The sequence below is a fragment of the Rhinoderma darwinii genome, chromosome 7 (assembly GCF_050947455.1).
Source record: "Rhinoderma darwinii isolate aRhiDar2 chromosome 7, aRhiDar2.hap1, whole genome shotgun sequence".
Classification (NCBI taxonomy): Eukaryota; Metazoa; Chordata; class Amphibia; order Anura; family Rhinodermatidae; genus Rhinoderma; species Rhinoderma darwinii.
Window position 1 is genome coordinate 53,895,059 of NC_134693.1, and position 24,527 is coordinate 53,919,585.

Sequence of the window (24,527 nt, forward strand, 5' to 3'; positions counted from 1 at the left end):
TCTGTGCTGAAGCCACAGCCACTGTCTGGACTAGTTCAGGTACCCGTGTGTTACGAACTGCTATAGACTTTTGTATAGACTGTGACTAGGCCAGTTGCCTCTCCGCTACGGCGGAGCGGCCTAGTGGGTCCACATACCCTGTGATCGTGACATTGAATGACTTGAAGCAGAGATCTCAATCTGGAAATTGATACAGACGGTACTGCATATTGGAAAATTGAGTAACTTTTTATTAAAGAATGAATACATCATTTTTTATTTCTTTTTTTGCTGAAACCGCAATAACTCTTTAATGCTTGCATACATTATTAACTGTAAAATGACAAAGGAATATTCATTTAATCATAATCGAACATTATAAAGATAATGAATCTAATCTAGTGTTCTATACATTTCTCTAGTTATAGTTCCTTCACCAGCTGCTCGCAACCATACATACTTCGGGCATAGGAACATATCCTATTTTCTTCCGTTTTCACGGATCCCTCCAAAGACTCAAGTCTATGGGGATCTGTGAAAACGGGTCTCACACGGGTAAAACGCTGACGTGAAAAACGGCCGTTTTTTACGTCCATGTTTCCCCACGTTCGTGTGAATAAGCCCTTAAACTGTATTCGCATCGCATATTCTGGTAAGATGACTGACAACATAACGGAAACACAACGGACACCATTAAAGTCAATGGGGTCTTTCGGGTGCCGTTGGTGTCCGTTATGTGGCGGATCGTTCATAGCATTAAATTCCGTTTTATGTCTCCTATGATGAAACAGAAAAATGGAATTCATAGCGCAGAAGTGAATAGGGCCTTAGAGAACACATATGCAGCTTTCAGTCAGATTACTACATCCTAGAAAATACAGAAACATTCAGAATTTGTTTAAAGTGATATCCCAGGCAAAAGCTAAAAATACAGCTACTGCCTGAAGTAAAAGTGTCCATTTCCGCTACAAAGTCTTACTAATGCGGGGTTTGCTGATTGGTGGATTTGTGGGACCATCTAAGTATCCCTCTATAGAAGAACCAACTCTAAACTGAGTAGCTTGGGTTCTGGTCTTGCTTAGGGCAAGTGTAACCGGTCATCGTTCTCCTTTTCTAGTGAAAATGAGTCTGGACCATTTAGCCTCATCTAGGCTTACATCTTGTGTTCACTTTAGCAGGGGAGGCCCTCGGCGGTTATTCTATTGCCATGGAAAAAAAACTGTACGAAGGCCCCATGCCCAACACCGTAGTTTTCATATGTAATTAAGAATGAAATTGCAGACCCATTAATTTCGATTGGCCATGGACACCTTACGTATATTTACGGATGTGTGTCCAGGCCGCAGAAATGATCCGCAAAATATAAAACACGTCCTATTTTTTTCCACAATTACGGCACAGAAGTCTATGGGTGCCTGCGCATTTGCGGACAGCTACGGATGCGTATTCGTAGCCGTCGGATCCGTATTTGCAGACAGTAAAACCCTTTACGGTCGTGTGCATAAGGCCTAACGGTCAAGCTTTCACTCTAGACGAGGAACACCATGATGTTCATTCTCCTAAGGGCGGGTTCACACATAGCGGAATTTCACTTAAATTCCGCTGCGGACACTCCGCAGCGTTAATCCGCAGCGGAGCCGTTTCTCCATTGACTTTCACTTTAATTTAGCAGTGTTCGTTTACACGATGCGTACAATTCCGCTGCGGAGCATAGGCTGCGGAGCGGAATTTGGTGTCCGCAGCATGCTCTGTCTGTTGCGGAGCAGTGGCGGACTGGTTACGGACTCATGGCGGAATTTCTCCATTGACTTCAATGGAGAGTCAAAATTCCGCAATGAAGTCCGCAGATCTTATGTGTGCTGCGGAGCGTATTGTTTTTACTACCATGACATTTCTTCATTCTGGCTGGACCTATGTATTTCTAGGTCTACAGCCAGACTGAGGAAGTCAATGGGGCTCCCGTAATGACGGGAGCGTTGCTAGGAGACGTCTGTAAATAGTCACTGTCCAGGGTGCTGAAAGAGTTACGCGATCGGCAGTAACTGTTTCTGCACCCGGGACAGTGACTACCGATCTCAATATACATGTATCTGTAAAAAAATATATAAGTTCATACTTACCGAGAACTCCCTGCGTCTGTCTCCAGTCCGGCCTCCCAGGATGACGTTTCAGTGTAAGTGACGGCTGCAGCCAATCACAGGCCAAGCACAGGCTGCAGCGGTCACATGGACTGGAGCGTCATCCAGGGAGGTCGGGCCGGATGCCGAAAGAGGGACGCGTCACCAAGACAACGGGCGGTAAGTATGAAATTCTTTGACTTTCACTAGGGAAAGTGCTGTCCCTTCTCTCTATCCTGCACTGAATAGGGAGAAGAGAAGCACTTTTCCTGCAGTCCGCAGCGGCCAGTCCGCATCAATTTTCTGCACATTTTGTGCAGATCCGCAGCAGAATCTGCAACGCAGATTCTGTGCGGCATTGATGCGGACAGTTGCGGAGGAATTCCGCCATGTGTGGTCATGCCCTTACTGTGGTTGGTTAAGGATTTGCAAAGGGATTCAGCTGTTTATTTATTATTTCCATAATATTATATCCACCAAGATTCAGGGGACTGACTATTACAGACCAGACTTCACTTGTTACGTGTGCGCTATTTTATATGCATAAGCCCCAAGGCATTGTAGATTCTACAAAGGCGTGACACATGAAAGAATACTAATGCATCTTCTTTGTGGCCTAAAACGCAGTGCCGAGTCAAGTAATAGTAAAAGCACATTCATGCAGAATTTTTTTCTTTGAGATATACCCAGGCATACCTTCTAATGGAAACGGTTACTGAACATTGAACGGTAATAAAAACTCTAGCACGAAGCGGGAGGGTACTTACCAGGTTCAGACTTACAGGAGTATGTGCTTCAGGAACAGGGTGGTTGTACAGGGTCTTTAATATATCATTCAAATCATTTTCCTGCTTTAACAAAATAAAAAAGTATATATAATACTTCTGACCTCAACACTTTACTAGTATAAATTGTAAATACAGTCATACAAGAAAATTATTATATTACATGACTTTGCAATGCAATTGTTTTTCTAAATCATTTTATTAAGAGTATATTGCTGTTAAAGAGCAACAAAGACTGGTGCGATCTCTGCTGCAACCAGCACATACTGTAACTATACAGTAGGAGGCAAAGCTTCCTACCCTGTCTACCTGGCTCTCGAAATTAGTACAGGAGCCAATATTTGATTATCAAATTGCATCCTCAAGATGGGAGCCCAAGAAACAGAGAAGGATGCATTGTCTCCTGTATATTTATGTGCAGCCCACAGCACAAACCGCCCCAGTCCATGCTACTGTTAGAAAGGAATATACTCTAAAAAATACGGGTTAAGAAAAATTATTCTAAGTCCTTTAATATAATAGTGTTTCTGGTATAACTGAACTCACGTTTTTAAATAATGTTCCTGGAATAAGATACAGTGCATTCGGAAAGTCTTCAGACCCTTTCACTTTTTTCACATTTTGTTATGTTGAAGCCTTTCCCATCATTCTGCACTCAATACCCCATAATGACAAAGCGAAAACTGAATTTTATAAATTTTTGAAAATTTATTCTAAAAAGAAAAACGTACATTGCGCATGGATAAAAGTGTTCAGACCCTTTGCTATGTTGCTTAAAATTTATCTCTGGGGGCCTCCCATTTCTATAGATCCGCTTGGAGTCCACCTGTTGTAAATTCATTTGATTGGACATGATTTGGAAAGACACACCCCTGTCTATATAAGGTCTCACAGCTGACAATGCATATCAGAGCAAAAACCAAGCCATGAGGAGGAAAGAACTGCCTGTATAGGACAGAGACAGGATTGTGTGGAGGCACAGATCTGGAGAAGGGTACAAAAAAATTACTGCTGCACTGAAAGTTCCCAAGAGCACAGTGGCCTCCATATTTCTTAAATGGAAGACGTTTGTAACAACCAGGACTCTTCCGAGAGCTGGCCGCCCCACCAAACTAAGCAATCGGGGGAGAAGGACCTTGGTAAGAGGTGACCAAGAACCCAATGGTCACTCTGGCTGAGTTCCAAAGATCCTGTGTGCAGATGGGAGAAACTTCCAGGTCAACCATAACTGCAGCACTCCGCCAATCTGGGCTTTATGGCAGAGTGTCCAGAAAGGAGCCTCTCCTCTATAACAGACACATAAAGGCCCACCTGGAATTTGCAAAAAAAAAAAAAAGCAAATAAAGGCCTTTCAGACTGTGAGAAACAAGATTCTGTGTTCTGATGAAACCAAGATTGAACTTTTTGGCCTTGATTCTAAGCGTCATGTCTGGAGGATACCAGGCACTGATCATCACCTTCCCAATACCATTCCTACAGTGAGGCATGGTGGTGGCAGCATCATGCTGTGGGGGTGTTTTTTAGTGGCTGGAACAAGGAGACTGGTCAGGGTTAAGGGAAAGATGTATGGAGCAAAGTACAGAGATATTCTTAATAAAAACCTGATCCAGAGTACTCTGGACCTCAGACTGAACCGAAGTTTCACCTTCCAACAAGACAATGACCCTAAGCACACAGCCAAGAGAACACAGGAGTGGCTTAGGGATAACTCTGTGAATGTCCTTGAGTGGCCCAGACAGAGCCCTGACTTGAACCCAATTGAGCATCTCTGGAGAGACCTGAAAATGGCTGTCCACTGATGGTCCCCATCCAACCCGAAAGAGCTTGAGAGGATCTGCAGAGAATAGCAAAAAATCCCCAAATCCAGGTGTGCAAACCTTGTGGCATCATACCCAATGAGACTGGAGGCTGTTATCACTGCCAAAGGTGCTTCAACTAAGTTCTGAGTAAAGAGTCTGAATATTTATGTCAAAGAAATATTTTAGTTTTTCCCTTTCAATAAATTAGTAAAGATTACTAACAGTCTGTCTTCACTTTATCATTATGGGGTATTGAGAGCAGAACTTGAATTTGTTTTTATTTTAGCACAAGGCCTCAACATAACAAAATGTGAAAACATTTAAAGGGTCTGAAGACTTTCCGAATGCATTGTACATAGCAGACTAGTGCCAGCATAGGGGTTTTCATGTCCTGGCCTCTAAAGCTGGGTGATGCGTTTCTTAGGATGCAGCAAACACAGGCTGAATTGCAAGAGGAGAAAAATAGGCAAATATTTTTTATTTTAAATAGGTTTTTATAGTCCCCAAATACGGCTAGAAGACCGTCATTGGTGTCAGTAAAGTTGCTTGGCTTTGAAGTCCCACAAATTTGAAACCGATTTATTGAAGTTTTCTCCCCCTTTTGCAGCTACACTGCTATTCCATACTACATTACCGCCTAGCAGTGCCCCAGTCTTAGCAAATGACAACACCGACAGGCTGGTTCTTCTCATAGCCAGCATACAATTTCAAGAAAGAACATCTTCTATCCCAATAAGAATAATTTTAGTGCAGACAATATTGCATGCGATTTAACATATGAAGAGAAAATGTTTCAGCTTTGGACTTGCCAGCGTAACTTACGCCTAATAAATTATTGACTGGAACAGTGGATGACAAGTTACAATAATCCCAGAAAAACCTGTTACCTGTTCATTGACCAAATATTCAGCCAACGTGTTTAACAGCTTGTAGTAGACTTCAAACCAGGGCAGATAACTGTGGGAACAAAAACCATTATCAAAACTATATATGAAGAAGACAAACAACATACGGATTTACACATATTTACATACATATATACACACGTTCAATCAGTACGAGTGCCAAAGGCAGTTGTTGATTTATTTGTCGGAGAAGACATTGTGCTGCTATCGGCGGTGCATAGTCATTTATCATATTACTGCATGAATATTGTTTTCCACTGTCTAATGAATAATAGCATGTCCCCTCAGTGGATATCTCCCTCCTCTGGGTGGCAGATTTATGTCCCTGCTACAGAGGATACCAAGCTGCACAGCGCAGTGCAGAAGAGGTCACGCATTTCAATGTCGTGTTATCCTGGCCCTACTCCACAGTGGTGCAGTCATTGGGGTCATTACAATGTGAAGAGCTCTACATAACAAAAGCAAAAGCCCGCATGTATGGAGAACCTTTACTCTCTATGTCACCTTGATGACTACAGAAGAACCAAGTGCCAACATCATTATTTATTAGGTGTAGAAGTATATGAATATATATGTTGTGCACGCTATAGACCAACGCTACAGTGTTGATAAGCATAGAAGCTTCATACAAGAAACCATTACTGCAAATATCCCTATTTAGTCTTCAGTATCAGTAAATAATCTATACTCCACCTTCCACTATATACACAAGAGAAACAGAAAACCCCCCATTAAAGGTAAATATCACTACATACTGTATGTGTACGTCTCTATAGCAGAACTCCAATGGAATATATATGAGCTTGTATGCATCACATATCATATATATTCATGTTCATTTTATTATAGTTTGCACACTGGATCGGGGACTTTTCTATGTGGACCAATCGTGCGGGACAATTAGGACACCTGATGTGCTGACCGGAGCATTTCCATCTGCATATAATATATAGAGTGAGGGGTTTGCTGAATTTTGAGCCAGGCAAGAAATCCACGGCCCCATGAGGTGCTGTCCCATTCTCCAATCCTTCCCATATTTCATAGCTCATTAGAAGGTGATTCAAACAGTTTCCCCACGAATGGATTCCCAAGGCTGCTACCTATTAGCAGCCCAGCCTTGCTCCAGGCTCTTGTGCCACTTGGGTGCCACTGCAGGGGACATTTTTTAAATTGAAGGAGTCATAGGTTAAGTGACGGAGAGGAAGTGGTTTGTGTAAGAAGGGGCAGGTGAGCAGTTACTGTTCTGAGTTAGGAAGGGGACCCACACTTTGCAGGTTCATGTCTAAAGAAGGGAAACTGCCTTTCCTCCTGTCCAGACAGTAGAAAGTAGTGGGGGGAAGGGACTCTCCCATCTAAAGATAGGAAAGAAAAAGTCTAGGCAAATTGGAAACACGTGATGTCTGAGTGTGAAAGAAACTGGGAACTCCAGGAGAAGGCGGCTGGGCTAAGCTACAGAAAGTACATGTTGACTAACGCACCACTAGGTTGTTAGGGGAGGAAATAGAGGTAAGAAAGGGTAACAATGAACACAATCTATGTATGTATGGTAATCATAAAGCTAACAATAGGTCCTGTACACTCACCTTAAAATACACAGGCAAATTTTTCCCCCTGATGTCAAGCGGCAGAACCCAAACCTCTGCTTGCTCTCTATATCAGTCAAAACAAAAGTAAAGTGCTGTCCCATCTGAGACTGTGTACCCCTGGAAGAAATATTGGAAAGAAAATCACATTCTAAAAAAGCTTTATAACTTACGTGAAGTCTGAAAGATACATCAATAAATTTAAAAGTAAGAGGTTTTATTGTTGAAGGTTCGAAAAGGTTAAAAATGTTTGCCTGACATTACCTTTCAATCGCAAAGGGAAAGCAGAACTTTGGCACCATGCACAGTAAGTCCTACAAGAAAATGGGGAAAGAGTTGTTTCTAAAACAGAACACAATTAACAGAGACTGTTGTCTGAAAATACTTTAAAAGAGGAACTATTAACAAGATAGAATTTCTTGAATATGATATACAAATATCAAGCATTCAATTCTCATGGCCTGCTGGGTATTCACTACCGGCTCTCTCTTAAACTTTATTTTCCAAGCTCCAACCCATTTCACACAGTGCAGTTTTGATGCAGATGTATTTTTTTAAGCCAAAACCAAGAACTGAACCTAAACAGAAGAAATATTTAAAGTTAAAGTGTCTCCTTTGCTGGATCCAATTTTGGTTCTGGCTTAAAAAATGCATACAAACTTTGCATCAAGTCTGCACTTCGTGAATGAGCCCCAAACCTAAAGCTGGCCAAAAACATAACATGAAAGTCACTTGAAAGGGAAGATTTTGACTATAGCTTGAATTTTTACATAAACTGACGTCTGCCGAAAAGGTAGTCACAATGGACCTCTTTTGTTTACAGCGAATCGTTCACACACAAATCGCCTCTCGTTTTTAGTTTAATACATTTAATTGCCCAGTTTGGCAATCTTTGAGCACGCACATCTTCTCAGCTGATACTTTTCAGATTAAGGCCTAAAGTAAAGTGTAACTAAACTTTAAAAAAAACTTTTCACGTCATACGATTTATTCGGAGGGGGTCTCAGCATTGAGACCCCACCGATCGCTAAAAGGAAGCAGAAGCGCTCGGGTGAGTGCTGTGTCCCTTTGTTTCTGATCGGCTTTCTTCGGAAGTATATCGAGCCCGTACACCGCTGGCTCTGCTTTCCGAGGAGAGCCGATCAGAAACCTAGCGGTACACCGCTCACCCAAGGGCTTCTGCCACTTTGTTTTAGAGATTGGGGGAGGTCTCAGTGCTTGGACCCCCACCGTTTAAAACTTCTGACATGTCACTGTATGTCAAAAGTTTTTTAAATGTTTAGTTACCCTTTAACAGTCTGTATTCCACATGTAACATGCGGACAACCGCCCCTTGTTGTTCTAGTGAACCCAATACGCCCATCTGAAAAGATAATGCATTCCAAAACGGCATAAGAGACCAGCTTCAAAAGGACAGTATACAGTGTGATGTGTTCTTGGGGATGTAGGCATAAACTATTGTCCAAGTGCCAGGCCATCTGGGAAGTTCACCTCATGTTTATGGCCAGTTGCAGGATATAAGCAGATTTCAATAATAATAATGTGTCGTATAATCCCCTATAATTTCAGAAGTCTTTTTCTAAATGTCTTTCAGCTTTGAAATTAGACTCTGATTCTGGAAGAATAGAAGGAGGATATGAACAGGGATCTGAAGTGCTTATTCATATATTTACCTGTAAACAAGAATTTTTACATTAAAACCAGCCTGTTCATGGAATCCATCTTCTTAATATAAAGAAACGACGTGTAACTCTGATAAATATGTTGTAAAAAAAAAAACAGCCATTTTTAACAACTGGGAATTTTTTTTTTATTTCAAACCTGCAAGAAGGTGTATATTTCTGTGATAAATATAAAGTAAATTTTTTCGAGTGTTGCACATTGATAGACGTGCCCAATTTTTTCTTTTGAAGATTCGTAGATACTGTCCTTTAAAGAAGAGCTAAGCTAAGTATTAAGTGATTGACTCATCAGAGACAGCCCCCGTCAGAATACGACCTCCTGGAAGCCGTTGCCAGCAAATTTACCGAAAATGTAGTATTACATGGCGGCCATTCAGATTAATAGCCATCCTTGTACTGCAAGGACAGCTGAAGTCTGTCGTAACGTTAGCCACTCAGTCAGAGCGGCTTTCTGTTTGGGGGACCCCCCTCTATGATGTCCATACGCATTAAAAGGACACATAGACACAGGTTGGCTTCATAAGATTGCATTTCACGTGATTTATTTAACAAAAAAAAACATTGGGTGAGATTTATGAAAAGTAGTGAAAAGGAACAGTGGAGAAGTTGCTGACAGCCACCAATTCGATTTTAGGTTCCATTTTCCAAAGAGCCTCTAGAAAATGAGAGATGGAATCTGATTGGTTGCTGTACAAAACTACTCAACTTATCCTTTGCACTACTTTTCATTAATCTCTCCAAAGTCAACGATGTCAACAACATACTAGAACAGAAAATAATAAATGTATTGCAATAGTCCTAGTGGATTCATGACACAGACTACACCTACTGCCGGAAGAGACAAGTATAGCAGGGAGGCCAAATACAAGCTTTATACAAAACAACTGTAATGTACTTGGGATACACAAAGGATCAAAACGGAGTCTGAGCTTTCCCAGCTGGACAGCACGGGTGGCTCTTAAAATTTCACTCTGGCTCACATTATTTCGAGTATTCTTTTTTGGATCTCTGAAAAGGGACGGAGATTCTCACACTCCTGCTGAGACTCCCTTTTTAATAAAGACATATGGATATCACATGAGATTCCTTGCTATATGGAAAACATCCCTGTCCCGTATACTGATTTGATGCCTGACATGAATTTGTCATACGCGATCACAATTTCATAATACTGTAAGAAAGACAGGCAGCTGGGGAGGAGGCAGTCACGGCTCTTATAAAAAAACAAAAACAAAAAACTATATATTTATGGACTGTATAATAGTAATGGAAAACAGCTTGTGCGCACTAGACTCGTATGATCCATTTTCTTGAGTTGTCATGCATGACATGCAAATATAACTGACAAAGGCGTTAACATTCAAGGCAGCTTTCCGCATATAGTTTGCAGAGATATGTTGGAGTGTGCAGAGTGCAAAAATATTTGCGTCCTTGTGCCAAACGCAGGGTGATGCCGCCATTAGAAAATTATTTTGGTTTAAAAAACAACTCCAGGATTTTGACACGGAAACCGCGCCGGAATCAGTGCCAAAAAACGAACCAAATCTCCTCACATTGATTTCAATGGGAGTGAGAGGCAATTTTTCCTGAGCGGTTTTTGTCCGCTCATGGTAATAAAAAAAAACCCCATTGTAATTAACGGGCGACGGGAAAAAAAAACCCTGCAAAGCGTTTTTTCCTTTGCCTGTTGAAGAAAGAGGTAAAAAAAACGGCTCAAAAAAAATCCTTTCTTGCGTTTTTTACTGCAGAAAATGGTGCGGATTTTGCTGCGTTTTTCTCAATGCTAGGAGATGTTGACACCTCTGAAAAACGCATCAATTCAGTCCACTTTCCACAGCAGGAATTGAAATAGGCACCGCAGGTCAATTTCTGGTCGGAAAATTTACGCAGCGTGTGGATAAAATTTGTTAAATCTCACCCACTTTGCTGCTACTGTACTCTGCTGCGTATTTTCCGACCGCAATTCCGGATGGAAAATACGCAGAATAGAGGCACACAGGAGCCGCTGACAGCTGAGCCGTCAGTCCAGCTTACTGAGAGATGCGCCTTACATCGGCCCTTGCAGCTTCTAATTATAGAGGATACATAAAAGCTGCAGCGCAAAAAAACACAATTCCATTTTTTTATAAATGTCACTTGCAAAAATGTATATAAACACCTACATGACATATTTTTTTTAAACCAGCTACAAAACATGGCCAAACACCTATTTCCTTTTCATGATACCCTTCTTAGTGCTTAAGGTGGTGACATGAGGGGGATAGAGAAGGGGAGTTAAATTAGTTTTTTTTTAGGGATACTGATTTTTTCACTACTTTGTAATACTGGTACTACAGAATACAGTGTTTTCTGTCATTTACATTTGTTATGTCTTTACACAGAGGACTTTGAACTCCTCTTATGTTGTAATTTACAATATACCTTTTGAACGCCAGTAAAAAATGGATATTAAAAAAAAAAAAGTAAAAAAAGGTTTACATAGCCTTTAAGGCTACATGTACATGTGTTGCATAATTTGGTGCAGAAAATCTGCATGAAAGCCGCAGGTAAACGCATGTAATTCCGCAGGTAAAATCCGTACCTAATAGTGCATGTTTAATGCGTTTTTTAAATTTTGCTGCAGAACTAAGTGCGATTTTATGCTGCTGACTTTGGTGCGTTTTTATTTATAGACTTGTCAGATACAATTCGCTGGTGGAAACGCAAGATAAATGGACATGCTGCAGATTTTAAAATACGCACCGCAGGTCGATTTACATGCGGAAAAATTCTGCAACTATAGATGAGATTACTTGAAATCTCATATACTTTGCTGGTACTCTATTAGACCCTGTTCACACAGAGGTTTTTTTACATGTTTTTTTGCCGTGGAAACCGAGGCAAAAAACTGCCAAAATTGCCTTCCATTGTTTTCAATGGAAGGTGGAGGCGTTTTTTTCCTGCGAGCAGAAGAAAGCGCTCGTGGGGAAAAAGAAGCGACATGCCCTATCGTGAGGCGTTTTCCGCCTCAAAAACCCCATTGAAATCAATGGGAGATGGAAAAAACGCTGCGAACGGCCGATGCGGTTTTTGACGTGTTTAATGTAAAAAAAACGCTTGTGGTTTTTCCCTTTTAAAGAAATAGGTAAAAAACACGTCAATAACCGCGACAACAATCGCATCAAAAACACCTGTGGTGCAAAACCACTTAAAAAAATAGAGCTGATTTTTCCGGCCACGCGGCAAATTCGCACATATCACCATCGTGTGCAGGGGGCCTAGGGACTAATATTTACTAGTGAACAGGATATAAAATAAACACACAAGATGTACTCAGTGTAGTAAAAAAAATAAAGAAAACCACACCGACCGCAAGAGCTTAATTTACTAAGAGAAGAACTGCGGATTGACAACCACTTGGGAAAGTCTCTTCGAGGTGCCACAGTGATGCCTTTTCCTAGGCGATCACTCGCATGTACACAGATGACATGTGTGTGATCTATTTCACAGAGCTGCACTCCAATATTTGCGGACACACAAGCGCGCGGAGACCCATGCAGGATGGAGTGTTGTGCGTTGGCGAGCTGCCTGGTCCCAGTCTCTGGGGAAAATCCACTTTAAAACCCTGGAAGTCTTTAAAATTCATTTAGCCAGCAGGTCTGTGGAGCGCTTTGTAAACAGTGCAGACATAGGAGGGGGATTTTCTCCCAGCTTGGGTCATAGACAAAGCAACCAAACGCTCGGTCCACTGGTAGAGTGAACTGGGGCTCCAGCAATCAATAGAAAACTGTCATATGAATCTTAGTGTTGCAAACTCTTCCGCAATTCTACAACCTTTTACAAAGCTGATAAAAAAGAAAAAAAAAAAGAAAAAAGGATGTGAGAGGCAGAAGCACCATGCAAAACCAAGACTGAAAATAGTGTAAAGACAAACTGCGAAAGAAAAAAGCCAACAGGATGAGAATGACAAACTCTGCCGATGATGAGATAAGCGAAGGCGCAAGTTCTCCTGTAGCATTAACAAAACGCAAATCTATTCAGAATTTAGTGCCCTCTGAGCTGGGCAAAGGGCATACACATGCCATGCAACTGCACAGTCAGAACAGAACCGAGATGAGATCGGAAGCGGACTGGCACGGAGAAAAAAAGCTTCCTCTTCTGTAAAGATGGCTGCAAACATTGTATTTTTTAGAGAAAAGCCTGGAAATACCCCTTAAAGTTTGTAAATGTAAAGTATCCAACAGTAAAGATGAACTTGGGATAGGAGGAGACAATCTGCTTGAACATTATTGTATAAAGTCGAACTAGAATTCATCCAGAAAGTTATAGATACAAAAACGATCAGCAGCGCAGCCAAAAAGAGCTTATTATGCGGTGGACTTTCTAGTCCATCAAATGCCATTTTTTAAAAAAAACATTTAGTGATTCAAATTGGTGCACAAACGATTAATAAAAATAAATTAAAAAAATACTCATTTTAAATGAACATGTAAATAATTGTGGCACATCCGGTAATCCGTCTGCTTTACGCTGGGGCTATAATGTAAGAATATATTGTGTCACGTAAATATTTATATTTTTAGAGGTTAGATTTACATGGGTGAAAGACGATCTAATCAAACGGTCACCTAATCGCAGAAACAAAATAGCTACAAATGTTGTTGTGTTGCTTTAAAGTGTATCGGCCATTAGAGGTCACCATTTATAACGGGCACCAGATTTGATAAATCATGTAAGAAGCAGAAGTATGAGGATAGAGGCGGAGTAGTACCTATAATCAATTTGCATCTTCTTATGAATCCTTTTCCTATTCAAACCATCCGGATCTGGTGTAGAGGGAAAATGAGCAGCAGTGGGCAGCCAGCAGGTGGCGATATAGAGCTCTACAATCCATCTCATTGATTCATTGAGCGGAGTATATAAATAACAAGACTTCACACAACATTCCTGAACACGATCACACAATGTAACATAATTCATTTCAAATCTCTATTTCGGTGTGCCTAAAATTGGCTATTTCACGCTGAAGTACTTCATGCATCCAAATCGTTCAAAAGAGATACAAGAACCTTTCATTTTATATTAGGCAGCACTGAAGACATAACTTTATAGAATTATTATTTTTTGGGGGAGGGAGAGTTATGTGTAATTTTTATTTCATAAATTTTTTCTACTTTTTTTTTTAGCATCTCTTAGGTCAGAAAAAGACCTTTGTAAGACATCATTATTTCTTTTTTTTATTTTTAAACTATATACTTTTCTATTGTAAATAGCGCTGCACTAGGGCCCCAGGTACAGGGAAAATCAGCCCTGTTATTCTCACTATTTTCACCGTTAGGCCCTGTTCACACAGTTTTATGACGCTGATTTGGCAGAAACCATGTCGGCATCAGCGCCAAGAAACGTCCGAAATCGCCCCTCATTGATTTCAATGGCAGGCCGAAGTTTTTTTTTCTTCCCATGCAGCTCTCATTTCCGAGCGTTTTTTGCACTGTTTTTTGCCCGCAGTCCTTGCATTAAATTCCTGGCCGCGGGCAAAAAACGCCATTAAAAACGTGATAAAAACAGTACAGGCAAAAAATCTCAGTGTGAACGGGGCCTTAGGGCTGTGTTAGGTCTAGTTAGACCCAACAGCAGTAGCCGTCTGCTACCGACATCATATTATGTTCTATACACAGCACTCATTGAGCTCAGTGTACGTGGATAAAGAGCAGACAAAAGCGTTGAAAACCACTTCTGTCTTCTCTCAATTCAGCTGCCAAATTGCTCGGGCAGCAAGCTTAAACTTGCGCCGTATATATAAATTGTGCGGTCCTAAACCGGTTAACCAAGGGAGCACAGCTAAAATTATTTTTGTGTCCTACTGCAGACAGGGCAGAGTGGGGGGGAGGGGGACTGATGCTGCAGCCAGTTGTCTTACAGCCATACATAGGATTGCGAGAAGAAGGAGAAGGAAATGGCTGATCTCCTGGGACACGTATATGAGAATTCTTTACATATTTCTCAGTTTTAACTGCAATATGAGACAACATGTAAACAAGAGGAGACAATAAGGGAGAAATCTCTGAGATTTTATCTTTTCAGAATGTTCTGTGTTTAGTGTTCCTTTAAAGAAGAACAGACACAAAAGTCTAACAAAAAACAAAAAGGAGTAAACAGATACCAACCAGCAGACCTGGGAGTGACAGAATACAAGTCATTATTATATCATGTAATCACAGTAGGGGAACAATTTTTCCCCTAATGTAGCAATTTGCATTCGCCTCATTGCCATCAACACTGTAGGATTATGGGTTGGACTTTATGGACCTATGTATTTTTTCAACCTTATCAACTTATGTAACTGGTTGAAAAATCGGAAGCAAAATGCCTCCAAACATCTGCCCATTGAAATCAATGGGAAAAACAGAGTTCTGTTCCGATGGGCCGTCTTTTTAAAAAAAACGTCCGCAAAAACACTTCTTGGGACGTTTTTGGAGCAGTTTTTCATTGACTCTATAGAAAACAGTTCCAAAAACAGCTGTAAAAAACGCAGCGAAAATCGCGAGTGGCTTAAAAAACGTCTGAAAATCAGGAGCTGTTTTCCCTTGAAAACAGCTCCGTATTTTCAGACGTCTTTGACTCAGCGTGTAAACATAGCCTTACACTGTGCTTCAAGAGGCACAGCACATTAGTAACAGAAATTAGATGAGGACTAATATTAAGAGATCAAATCAGCAATAAAGTGGAACATTATAACATTATATGGGCTACAAAGCTAGTACAAATTCTGCTCAATGAAAATACATCGTAGACACACGGAAATCTCCTAAAAGAATAGCTGCCAATATTGCTGCTGGGGCTATATCTGTGAAAGTCTGCTGTAAGTAAATGAAGAGTGAACATTATATAATGGAAGGTAGGTGACCAGTAATTATAATAACGAAAGGTAGGTGATGAGTGAACATAATAATGGTAAGCACTTGATGAATAGACATAATAATGGAAGGTAGGTGTTGAATGGAGGTAATAATGGAAGGTAGTTGATCAGCAAAGTCGCCCCAAACCCTCTATAATGCTTCACAGTTGGGATGAGGGTTTGATGTTGGTGTGCCGTGTTATTTTTCCTCAAAACATAGCGTTATGCATTTGTGCTAAAAAGCTCTACTTTTGTCTTATCTGCCTATAGAACATTTTCTCAGAAGCATTGGGCAACATCCAGCTGGTCTCTAGGGCAAACTTTAAATGGGCTGCAATGTGTATTTTGGACCTTCGTTGAGTCCTTCCATGAACACCACTCTTGCTCAGTGTTTTTCTAATAGTGGACACATGTACAGAGGTTTTTACAGTCCGTAAAGTCTTTAGTAGGTCTTTTGCTGTTATCCTTGGGCTCTGCCTGTCCTCATCTTAACAGGTTGCCCACTCCTAGAGAACCTACAGGTAGTATCAGTATTTTTTCCATTTGTAGATATTTTGTCTAACCATAGATTGATGTACACCCAAGTCTTTAGCAATACTTTTGTAGAATTTTTCAGCTTCATGCGTCTCTATAACACATTTTCTGAAAGTTGTCACACTAACCAATCTTTTTTGAGAAGAACAGATTTGTCAGTAACCAGGCATTGGATGCCTTTATTTAATGAGCAAAGCACTTGTGAAACCCACACGTCCAATCTCATCGCCTTAAGGCCTCATTTACACGAACGTGATATACGTCCGTGCGACTCGCGTGCTTTTCACGCAGGTCGCACGGACCTATACAAGTCTATGGGGGCATGCAGACAGTCCGTGAGTTTTGCTCAGCGTGAGTGCGCTGAAAAAAACTCACGACATGTTCTAAAATTCTGCGTTTTTCGCGCATCACGCACCCATTGAAGTCAATGGGTGCGTGAAAACCACGAAGGTGGTCGCACGGAAGCACTTCCGTGCGAACTGCGTGATTCGCGCAAGAGCTGTCAAACTGAATGTAAACAGAAAAGCACCACGTGCTTTTCTGTTTACAAACATCCGAACGGAGTGTCTTAGAGATGAGCGAACCGAACTTCACCGGGTTCGGCCGAACTCGTTTTGACCGAACCCAGCAGGAGACAGTCACTGTCCAGGGTGCTGAAAGAGTTAAACTGGTTCAGCACCCTGGACAGTGACTTCCGATCCCAATATACGTGAACGTGTAAAAAAAAAAAAAGTTCTGACTTACCGATAACTCCCGGCTTCTTCCTCCAGTCTGACCTCCCGGGATGACAATTCAGTCCAAGTGACAGCTGCAGCCAATCACAAGCCAAGCACAGGCTGCAGCGGTCACATGGACTGCCGCGTCATCCAGGGAGGTGGGGCCAGATGTCAAGAGAGGCGCGTCACCAAGGACGCGTCACCAAGGACGCGTCACCAAGGCAACGGCCGGGAAGTTCTCGGTAAGTACGAACCTCTTTTTTTTTTAAACAGGTTACTCGATATGGTGATCGGAATTCACTGTCGAGGGTGCTGAAAGAGTTACTGCCGATCAGTTAACTCTTTCAGCACCCTGGACAGTGACTGACGTCGACTAGGCTCATCTCTATGATGGCGGCTGCGCGAAAATCACGCAGCCGCGCATCATACACTGATGATACACTGAGCTGTCAAGTGCCTTTTGCGCACGCAAAACGCTGCATTTTTTTGCGTGCGCAAAACGCACACGCTCGTGTAAATGAGGCCTAATTGATACACCTTTTGCCAATTAGCTCTTGGAGAAGTCATTAACACAGAGGTTCACTTACTTTTTCTCCCTACACTGTGGATCTTTACTCCATATGCTCAATAAAAGACATGAACAATATAACGGTTTGTGTGTTATTAGTTTAGTTAGATTTTGTTTGTCTATAATTGTGACTTACAATCAGACCACATTTTATTAGTAGTCAATGCAGAACTCCAGAAAATTCCAAAAGGTACACTTACTTTTTCAATCAATCCAAGCTCAGAACATGAGATTTCACTTGATATTGCGATAACTCACATGTCTCAAAGAGATCTATTTACTGTATTAATATATAGTAATTATACACAACATATACAGTTACCAATCACCAGTGCTGTAATAATGTGTACCGATCCATAAGTGCGATACTAATACAGCAGTTAGCGAGATTTTATGATAACCAGTGAGATCTCATGTTGTGAGTTTTGATGCTGCCGAGGAACTTGTGGGAGGACGCAGGGGAAGACGGGATACCCTTATCCAGAAGTTTGGGACCCGACACCTGCGGGGAATTTGGTGATTTGCATAGTGAAAGTAAGCCATATACTGAGGAGCTATATACAAGCTATGATTAAGGATCCCACTGGTCTGAAACGCGTAAGCGTGGTCCCGGGATTTTTTGTTTTAACTTCCTTGTTTTAAATATGACCAAATAAACCCTATAACTTTTACTTTGAGTGCTGGATATACCTTCACTATACACCACTATTGCCTTAATTACCTGCTGTTGAAACAGGACCAGTTTGGGAATATCTACGAGCACCTGCTGCACTTGGATTCATTCACACCAACTTGCATCAACAAAACGCAATAGAAACGCAGTGGAAACGCAACAGAAACGCAGTGGATATGTGGTAAGCAAACTTTTTGTAACACTTCCCCTAGTTTCATATACTGAGGAATTATAAACAACATATATTTGGAAAATTATTAATTTCTTAAGGGGCTAATCATTTTTTTTTTGTTTTTTTTTTTAAAAGTGCCCCTTTACAGGTGATAGGTCCTCCTTAAGGCCCCATGCACACGACCGTGCTTGCAATCACGTCCCGCAATTGCGGCACGGCCGGCCGCCGACTGCCACCCGCATTTTTGGGCCGTGCTCCCATACAAAGTATAGGAGCACGGCCCGTAAAATACGAAAAATAGGACATGCTCCATAATTTACGGCACGGACACCCATCCGTAGCGCTACGGAAAGGTTTCCGCGTTCAATGAAAGTGAATGGGTCAAGTTTTGCGGCCCGCGATTGCGGTCCGCAAAAACTGAGGTTTTTGCGGTCGTGTGCACGGGGCCTTAGACTTGCACTGATATATAATAACATCTGAAGTTGTGCTTCAGTCTCAACCTTAGAAATGTCACACAAGTCAATGTTACTGCTACACATTCGGTTATGTGGAAGTTATAGCTTACTGCAACTTTGTGTGAAACGCCACAAACTGAATGGAATATCAACCGCAACAATCTCATGACATTTGCTTATCACTTCTATTGGAATGCGACTTTCCTAAAGTTGACATGTAAGCCGCGGTTACAGACCATCAGTGCTGGCAATTAGCGGAGATATGAGTAATAGCAGCTATGGCAGAGCAATAAAAAATAACACTCCAGGTAGGAAAAGAAGCCGTAATAACAGCTGTCAAAGAAAAAGCAATGAAAAATAATAATTAAACCGCATACGTAGGGAGGAACCCTGTGCCCACTGCGCCTCACATAAACAGCGTAGATAAATAGAAATATCTCACAACCCACACACAAGCTCCTTTCACACCAGTCAAAATGACAGAATTTATCTTTGAAACCTGCTGGCAACATCCTCTGCATTATTAAAACGGTGTCTGGATATAAGGGGATTAAACACTGCCGCATACATTATTCCAAAATATGTCTAACAAGTAGCTTCATTATCCTCTGCCTTTTCACAGCTCCTTGTGATGTACAAATGCTACATTTTCCTTTTTTATTTTTACCAACAGCTGGGAAGGGTGAGCTCCCAGCCCATTCTTAGTGTTCACATCTTGCCATAGCCCCTTCTCCCCCTCTTCATTGTATTTCCCGCAGAACAGAGGAAGGGTCCTTCTTCTAAAGATCAATTCATATTTCCATAATCCATGCTTGTGCCTCTCCCCGGGGTGGTGGGTGTCCCTCGTGTCTTGAGCTACGTTCTACAACTGTCAATAAGTCCTGGTAACAATGGGGCTCAGACAAAGGGGCTTTGGCAGACGAAAGAGGCAGATAAGTGGGGGGAGCCTTGGCTGGTGCCATATGCTGGTTTGATTTCCAAAATACCCTCCCGGTAAAAGAAAACTGTTTCTTCATCATAATCCCAAACATGCACTTTTAACCCTTCTGCACAACAAAGGCGAGGGCTTTTTAATAGGTTATATACATTATCTAGATTGTAAGCAGAGATGATGCCATCATTTCAGTTCTAACAAAAAATGTATCATTATGTATTATTACATTTTTTCAATTTTCTTTTTTTTCAAACACAGGTAAAATGTGACTTATTTGTGAATGGCAAGTTAAGAACAAGAAGTAAAACCAGGATAGTTACAAGTTTTGGTGACATAAATTGCTTCATAGGGACCCCTCAGCTATACTAAAAATGTAATCGCCTCGAGAATCAGAGCAACTCAGCGGTAAGAAATAAAGATGGAAATTTTGAAATGAGATTATCCCTTAAAGACCAATAGAGACGTAGCCATTAACCCCAGATTAAGTGGTTAAGAAGTCTTGTCTCCCATTCAGATGTCACACGTGCCATAACTGACAAAGCAGGTGAACTAGATGAAATAACAACCTAACACTCCTTAGAGCAGTGAGGAACTTCGTAGCCATGAGACAGGAGTTTGTGAAAGTTTCGATACACAAGATATTGTACAATAAATGGAGTACTGCATAGACTAAAAAAAAAAAACTATGTTTTTTTTTTTACATTGATCTGGTACATTTGGATTAGGCTTAAACACGAAGCTCTTCCTTGGTAATACAGTGAGCTCAAATTCAGTCCACAATCTCAAGGACCAAGCTGCAGGGAAGGGGCTGTTTACATATTTTCATCCATATGGATGGGATGCGACCTAGAACCCTTTTGTACATAACTCAATTATCAACAATTAAGAGGCAGTTTGTAATGTTGACTATCCCATTGCTCTGTAAACATAAGGTTTTTGAGGCTCTATTCACACGACAGGGTCCGAGTGTCGGCCGATAAAAAAACGTCGATGTGGTCCGTTTTTTCCCTGTCCATTTTAAAAACGGATGCATTTAATTTGTATATTTTTTGACACACAATTCCCTCTGTAGATACTGCCGCAGCCCCCTGTAGGTAGTGCCACACAGCCCCCCTTGTAGGTAGTGCCACACAGCCCCCCTTGTCGGTAGTGCCACACAGCCCCCCTTGTCGGTAGTGCCACACAGCCCCCCTTGTCGGTAGTGCCACACAGCCCCTCTTGTCGGTAGTGCCACACAGCCCCTCTTGTAGGTAGTGCCACACAGCCCCCCTTGTAGGTAGTGCCACACGCCCCCCTTGTAGGTAATGCCACACATCCTCCTATAGGTAATGCCACACAGCCCCCTGTAGGTAATGCCACACAGCCCCCTTGTAGGTAGTGCTACACAGCCCCTTTTTACATAGCACCCCCCCCATAGATGGCACCTCTCTACCTTCCTGTAGATAGCGCCACTGTAGGGGACGGTTCCAGGAGAAGTCCCTGACGTCACTGTCCATATATGGAGAGTGAAGTCAGGGACTTCTCCTGGATTGGAATCCCCGGCCACAACGTCGGGGATTCCGCTTTAGAAGTCCCTGACGTCACTGTCCATATATGGAGAGTGAAGTCAGGGACTTCTCCTGGATTGGAATCACCAGCCACAATGCCGGGGATTCCGCTTCCGAAGTCTCTGACGTCACTGTCCATATATGGGAGCCATGCGGCATACTCCATTTTTTGACGGCCTGGTTTACCGGGCTGTCAAAAAATCGACCATGTGAATAGCCCCATTTGGGGACCATTGTTTCTACTGCGGCCGTTCAAAAAACGTCCGTCACACGGCCGGGAATCCCTGTCGTGTGAATCGAGCCTTACACTTTCTTGGGGAAGGACAGGGGGAGGGGGAGTATAGAAATGCTGGATATACACTGCTCAGTGTGGCTTTACATACTGCAGAGGGAAACCAATCCCAGCATTTGTAAAAACACCAAAAAGTGTTAGAATATTTCTATTTACATCTGATCAGGCTTTCTAAATCTTAGGGCCTGTTGACATCGGCGTCGGACTTCCGTTCACGAGGAACCGATGAATGGAAAGTCAAACGCAAACCATAGCTTCCGTTTGCATTACCATTGATTTCAATAGTAATGCTTCCGTTGCAGTTAGTTTCGGTTTGATTCAGTTCCGTAAAGTTTCAGTTTCTTTAGCGGAAACAATAGCGTAGTCGACTACTCTTTTGTTTCCGCTAAAAAAAAAGAAACCTTACGGAACGTAAACAAATGGAAACCAATTGCAACGGACGCATTACCATTGAAATCAATGGTAATTCAAATGTAAGCTTTGGTTTCCATTTGGCTTTCCATTCATCGGTTCCTCCGACAGAAAGGTCGAACGGAACCCATGAACCGAAGCCCGACACTGATGTGAATAGGCCCTTAATATTAAATCATGAAGCCTAACCACAATAAAATCCTTTCACATACAAATAAAATAAAGAAATAAAATAAACTTCGGCATAAGGTTACATTCACACGTGCGTGTATGTTTATCGTCTGTAAAACACGTGTATCTCCGTGTGAGTTCCGTTTGTCTGTGTTTAGCGCACGTATGTTATCTGAGTTGTATGTGTATTTCACAGACGCAAGAAAGGACATATGATCACACAAATTGGTTTTCATTTTTTTCTTCCAGTTTTCTTAGCAAATGTATGTGAAAAACGCACAGCACACGGAGGTCGTCCGTGTGCGGTCCGTTAATTTCACGCAGTCTGATTCGCAAACACAGATAAAAATAGGACATGCGGTGAGTTTTGCGCAATAGACACAACGGAAAAATCAAGGAGGTCCGAATTGCTTCATTGGATAGCATGGTTAAAACGGACAGCACATGGACACGGAACACACTCATGTGAATGAGCCCTAAGCCTACGTTCACATCTGCGTTGAAGGCTGCATTAGGGGCCTGTGTCATAGATCCAGTCAAAAATGCATTGTCTCCGGTAAAACGACGAACACTGTGGCAGAAACCTGACGAAACCCATTGATGGTGTCCGTCATACAATGGATTCTGTGCTTCTGGCATTCTCGTTATTCGGCTCCTATGACGGAGCAGGATAATGTAAACACATATCGCAGATGTGAATGAAGCCTCATACAAGTTTAATAAGCTTAGTTTTTTCCCAGCGCAACAATCACCTCTGGTTTGTAGGTTCTCATGCTAAAAGTAGATCAGCGCAGCCAGGAGAATATTAAATTCAATGTGATTTTCCTGAGATCCTATCAGCAGAATAAAGGCTGTCTGGCAGACTGCAGACTTTGTTTCAATCACAGACCAAGGCCACATGCACACGACCGTAAAATTCATCCGTAATTATGGACCCATTAATTTCTATTGACCACGGACACCTTCCCGTATATTAATGGGAAGATGTCCGTGCCGTAGAAAGGACATGTTCTATCTTTTGCTTTTACGGACCGTGCTCTCATACTTTATAACGGGAGCACGCCCACAAATGCGGGTGGCTGTCCGCGGCCGGCCGTGCCCATAATCACGGACCATGATTACGGGCACGGTCGTGTACAGGGGGCCTAAAACAGCAGCCTATAAATCTCAGGACAATTGCACAGTGTTCGAAATTCTCCTATCAGCCCTAACCTACAATCCAGAAATAACATTTAAACAATTTGTATGATCAATTCCACCTGTATGAAATAACATGCAGAGTGGAAGTATTCTTCAAGAATGATATATTAAAGCTAAAGTTGCTGATAAACTATTGGACTTGGTCCAAATTAAAGGTGTTTCACACACACACACACACACGCACGCACGCACACGCACGCACGCACACGCACGCACACACACACACGCACGCACATATATATGTATTTTATTAATTTAGCAGAGAACACAAGCTGGAAGTTTAATAAAGTCATAACAGTTTCGGTGAATGCTCACAGTTGGCATGGTATATTTGCCACTGGCAAATATAAAGGTAATTGTGTACTGCACACAATGAACTAGAATTCTTGCTGGCAGTCCAGAGATCTTCTCAAGAAGTTGAGGTGTGTACACATCATTACATCCAGCAGCACTCACTGGGCTTTAACACAATCAGACCTACTCCTGATGTTACCAACCTGGTCAGAAAAGTCCTCCGGGAACTTCCACAGTAAGGCCGGATCTGTAAATAATTGACACAGAGCATTAATCAGAGGAGTCAGGACAGGATGTAACCACTAGAGACATTAATATTGACATGTTCTCTTCCAAGGATAATCATAATTCTCACACAAATGCTCCTAGGACTTCTGTGGAACCAAAATAGTTAATGCTGACCTCTAAAATGGGGCACACAGAATGACTGGTTTTCATATAGAGCAACCTACCATAATACACTTCAACATCACTGTAATCCACCAATCTAAGCGAGTCTACTTACAAAATGACAATAATCCATTCCACAATACACTATGACCTGCATGTGTTCTGTACAGAAGAAATACAGGAGACCTAAAAATAGTGCCCGAGCTGCATTCAAAATGTTAAAATTACATTTATAATAAGATTTTTAGTTTATTGCAATTGTTTGCTTTAGAAAACTCATGTTCAAATACCCTAAAGCTGGCCATACATATTAGATGTTTGTCGGCCGTACCTGCCGATTTTGGCGGGACTGGCCAACTATCGAATATGTATGGCGGCAGTCCCCGACAGCAGATGTCCTTTTTTTTTTTTTCCCCGAGGAGTCTGGCAACAGCTTTCTCGCC

The 24,527-nt window shown here is 41.8% G+C and overlaps 1 protein-coding gene across 5 annotated transcripts in view; it reads right to left on the bottom strand.

Moving 5' to 3' along the window:
• DENND1B (DENN domain containing 1B) overlaps positions 1–24,527 on the bottom strand; it is a 185,941-nt gene that overhangs the window by 111,091 nt on the left and 50,323 nt on the right. For 3 of the 5 annotated variants that reach the window (XM_075833380.1, XM_075833378.1, XM_075833381.1), the window contains exons 3-7: positions 23,898–23,941; positions 7,433–7,482; positions 7,169–7,288; positions 5,568–5,637; positions 2,864–2,947 (exon numbers count right to left, since the gene is read on the bottom strand). In XM_075833380.1, the coding sequence (XP_075689495.1) occupies positions 2,864–2,947; positions 5,568–5,637; positions 7,169–7,288; positions 7,433–7,482; positions 23,898–23,941 (368 nt within the window). The remainder of the gene's footprint in view (positions 1–2,863; positions 2,948–5,567; positions 5,638–7,168; positions 7,289–7,432; positions 7,483–23,897; positions 23,942–24,527) is intronic. The other 2 variants (XM_075833379.1, XM_075833382.1) reach the window with 1 other exon arrangement.